This window comes from Sinocyclocheilus anshuiensis, unplaced genomic scaffold (assembly GCF_001515605.1).
Source record: "Sinocyclocheilus anshuiensis isolate Anshui unplaced genomic scaffold, SAMN03320099.WGS_v1.1 scaffold838, whole genome shotgun sequence".
Lineage (NCBI taxonomy): Eukaryota > Metazoa > Chordata > Actinopteri > Cypriniformes > Cyprinidae > Sinocyclocheilus > Sinocyclocheilus anshuiensis.
This window is the reverse complement of record NW_015539915.1, coordinates 1998479-2003169: the sequence shown is the minus strand read 5'-3', so window position 1 is coordinate 2003169 and position 4691 is coordinate 1998479. Positions and strand designations below refer to the sequence as shown.

Below are 4691 nucleotides of genomic sequence, written 5' to 3'. Positions count from 1 at the left end.
AATGCACCGAACCCCCAACATAAAGAGCATAAATGGCTGCCCACTGCTCCGGGTGTGTGTTCACGGTTTGTGCGTGTTCACTGCTGTGTGTGTGCACTTTGGATGGGTTAAATGCAGAGCACTAATTCCAAGTATGGGTCACCAAACTTGGCCACATGTCACGTCACTTAATATGATTGACTTAATATGTCAAAAATAGGTCCATTTCAGCCTAAAAATACAAAAGAAATACAAAATACACTACTGTTCAAAAACATTAGGTTTAGTAAAAAAAGATTTGAAAAAGTCTCATCATGCTCAACAAGGTTGCAGTTTTGATTAAAAATACAATAAAAAGAGTAATATTCTGAATTATTATTACAATTTAAAATAAAAGTTTTATGTTTTAATATATTTTAAAATGTAATTTATTATTTGCTTTAGAAGCAATTCACACCGAACACGCTTTTACTTTGAAAAAGAAATGGGGGAAACCGCAAAGTCTCGCCACATGTTTTATGTCCGTCTAGCATGTGTTTATATTGTAAAATAACTGAAAAGTGGAATGGAAAAACGTGTTGTATGTGAACAGCCGCTTAATCTCACTCTAAACAACAACAAACCCATGTGCCAACTGCAGTGACATCAGATCAGTGAGCACAATCAATCATTTCCTTTACTAAGATGCCAAATACAAACCAATTTGGAGAGGAAATGGCCTTTTACTTCTGAAAACGCAAATTAACATCCATCCCATTCTTACACCAGTCACCACTGACCACAATACAGGAACGTCTGATCACAAAGTCAACAATGAAAGGCATTGAGTGTGGAAATAATGGCACATCTGTGTGTCGGGCGAGATGTGCCATCCAGCTGCTGGCAGGTAAACAGAGACGAGCCTGTCCCGCCGCAGCATGTGATGCCAGGAAACATATAAAAAGACCCACCGGCAAATGTGTGATTCAATGTGCACACTGACATTTAGCACTTTGTTTCAATTTGTTCGGCATCCACCTCTTTTATCCAAGATGAGAATTAGTGTACCCATAATCCTCCTTGTTGCAGTGGCAGGTTTCCACGGTGGTAAGATTAAAATATAACATCATACATTTGTATTGATGTCTGTGTCACATGATCCTTCAGAAATCATTCTAATATGATGATTTGCTGCTCAAGAAACATTTATTGTGGAATCCATTATACATACTTTTCAGGATTCTTTAATGAATAGAACATTTGAAAGCACAGCATTTAATTAATGTATATTATTTACTCTTATTTTGATCATTTTAATGTGTCCTTGCAGAATACACATTAATTTATAAAAAAATAATAATAATAAGATAATTAAGCACATTCTCAATACCATAATTTATCTGGAAGTTTAAGTTTTGGGTTTTTGATAATTCCCATATTTTTATTTCCCATGTAATTCCAACTTTTACTATAATACAATTTTGTTTTCATTTAAATCATCATATTTATATCAGCATATTTAAAAACGTTAAAAAGTTTTGTGGGGTTTTTGCATTGTAATGAGATTTGGTGGAAAATGTCTTTTAAATAATGACATAATGTCAAGAAATTCTAAGTGGTCTAAAAATAGTCTTCCTTTTCTTTAGAAAAATTTAATTTCTTGACAGGTTGGGACAGGTGGGTATAAAGGAAAACGCCAGTTGCAGATTCACTCACCCACTTGTCCCAGCTGGTGCACTAGATTGTCTTCCAGGATGGCGTTGGATGCGAAGTTGTTCCCCACGTCAATGAACGTGGGCAGGGAACCTGTGGTAAAGCCTTTTATCCTCTGCATGGTAGTGGTGGGCGGATCGGCCCGAAAGGTGTAGAGTCTGGCATGAGAGGGGTGTGACGATGCCATCTCATCTAACACCGGCAGCTTGTTCTCAAACGGTTTGGGTGCCGTGTTCTCCGGATCATAGCGGGTAAAGTCGGCCTTCAGAGCGTCGATGATCAGCACCACTGCCCTACGAAAGCGTGGCTCGCTCAAGCAGAAATCTCCCTTCACCTGAGCTCCTGGAGACAAGACGTCTGCACAGGTGCTCGTTCTGTTGACCTCCAGCCTGACTAGGAGGAAGCCTCCCACAAACAGGAAGATGCCTGTGTAAAACACTGAGCAGACCCAGATGAGGGCGACCAGGACTGGAAGTCTTCTCATTCTAGACAAGATGGAGATGGAGAATCAACATAGGGCTCATTATGTAATTAAGGGTACAATTCACATCAACAAAAAATACAAAAACAATATGGTTTCTCTATATAGGGTTACTCGTTTATACATATCAGTGTAACATCTGCTAGTTTAATTATTAAACAACAGTTTGATATTACAAGGGAAAGGAAGTTTCCCCTGTGAAGCTGTCAACTGTGTTAGAGACAAACTGTATGCCATACAGTGATTGTTTTAAAATAATTTTTTTTGCAGATATATGTGCACAGTCAATATGGACAGAATTTTTTTTATCATTATTTTGGTAATTTTGACGATTTGTCATGAAATATTCAAACTAGACTTAGAATGAGATTTAAAATAACTCGGAAAACATACGAGAAGCAAGCATTTCATCATCATATTAGAATTATATTAAGAATAAATACAGTACTATTCAAAATACTGCATTATATTAATACAATATAATTATATTATATCATTCAAGGATATATTATCTGAAAATTGGCTCTACAGGGTATCTTTGGCCAACCACATATTATTTTCTTGATCAGGTTAAGCTCAAATTTTAATATATATTTGAATTAAAATCATAAAAATATTGCAAATCATAACACTGGACCTAATATAGTTCCAGGTCAATTAATATAGTCCTTAATGGGTTATTGTAGATTAAATATTGAACAAAATGAGAGGACACTTTCAATAATGTGTTAAAAATAAAATGTGTAAAAAATCTAATCAAATGATGTTGCTTGCATAATTTTGTGATAAAACGTTCAGGTAACATAGATGACAGCACATTTGCTGACAAGAAAAATAAATATATTTAAGAAAAGTACATTTCAACTCAATTTAACTAAGACTTTTTCTGAACTTAATATAAAAATATATATTAAAAAATAAATAGATAATGTTGACTAACATTTTACTCATTATGAACTCAAGACTCACTTCAAAAATGGACATTGAAAAAAATGTATTTAAGCAACATTAAAGCAAATTCAAGCCAACTAAAACACCGAGTGCACAAAATATTTGTGTAAGATTATAAAACGCTTAAATTTATCAGTAGACATACAGCCACTGCATTTAGTTCCCTTCCTAGACACCATAAATGTAACATACTAGGTTTTGAGACACAGTAACAACAAGCAATGTTACATAGCAAGTCAAACCTGAAACTACACCAACCTTTAAAGAGAGTAATGTGAACTTGACTGTATATATGAGCCAGGCCTTACTAGTACATACTACAGAACGCACTTAAGACTGAGTCCATAACTGCAGGCGAGCGTGTTGCACGCTTCCAGTACTGACCTTGCTTCTCTGCGTTCGTCCTCTCTCTCTTCAGGATTGTAAACGTAGACCGCGCATCCGCTGCAGGGGGCCTAAAGCGCCGCAGGTTCACCGACATCTGGCAGCGGTGCTACCAGAGCTCACTGCTGCTCTACACTCGCTGACATGCAGCCTAATTGCATGTCGGTTTTGTTTTAATACTGGTCATCTCGCAGCCCGGTCTCCACTTCCGTTGACATGCGCAGTGCGTCTGACGGTTACAGGTAAAGACGACTATCAAAATAAAAGACACCGTTTACTGATATTCAAAATAAAAGCCTCTCGGGTCGCGCTACATCAATTTAGTTTCTCTTGTACTGGCTCGAATTTATGTCGATTGTAGTAAAATTAATTGCGGTAGGATTTTATTACCGTATTAACTTATTACAACACTGCACAAATAATTGGTAACATATTTAGTTTTTTAATCAACTAAACTTAATTTTTCCAAAATAAATTAGAGGTTATGTTAAATTCTGGAAAATGATTTTGTGTTCCAGAATTTTTATTTATTTATTTTTATTTTTATTTTTTTTTCAGGGAAATTTAAAACAAAATCCACACAGCATAACACGTCATATGTGGAACATGGAACATGTTTTTGTAACTTTTTATTTTATTGTATTATTTTATTTCGTTTTATTTTCAGAGGAATATAAATTTATTTTATTTTATTTTATTCAGGAAAATTACAACTTTTAAAATTAATCATAGGCGTTTGGTTATTAAAGACGTCACTTTCTGTGAAGATTAAAAGCGACAAGAAACATTAATTCTCTTTGCTATACAAAGGTTATAATAGCCAAACAGTTATCTTTTAAAATAATTTTTAAAAAAATGCACATATGGGCATTCAATTATATATACTGTACAAACATTGTACAAATTGTAAAAAGAAAAAAAAAAGAATAAATAAATACATTAAAAAATATTATCATACAATGTATCAGAAGCTGCAATATCACTGGTCAGGTGCAAACAGGTTGAGACATGTAGTGTGCGTGCCAAAGGACAAAAAACTTCACTATGCAGTGTTTACTTTAAAAACACTACTTAAGGGAATCTGTATTTTTTATTAAAACAAATCAGCTCAGTTTCTCAGTTCAGCATGAAATGTTATTTGTGTTAGGGTATTCAAATAGCCCATGCCCACAGTTCCCTTTTCCATAATAGTGTCTATGGTGCA

At 34.8% G+C, this 4691-nt stretch overlaps 1 protein-coding gene across 1 annotated transcript in view; it reads right to left on the bottom strand.

The window, feature by feature from the left end:
* Nucleotides 1-3714, bottom strand: part of LOC107686475 (GPI ethanolamine phosphate transferase 3-like) — a 12107-nt gene extending 8393 nt beyond the window's left edge. Inside the window, exons 1-2 of the mRNA XM_016483512.1 lie at nt 3488-3714; nt 1675-2156 (exon numbers count right to left, since the gene is read on the bottom strand). Of these exons, the coding sequence (XP_016338998.1) occupies nt 1675-2155 (481 nt within the window). The 5' untranslated portion in view covers nt 2156; nt 3488-3714. The remainder of the gene's footprint in view (nt 1-1674; nt 2157-3487) is intronic.
* Nucleotides 3715-4691: the final 977 nt, after the last annotated feature.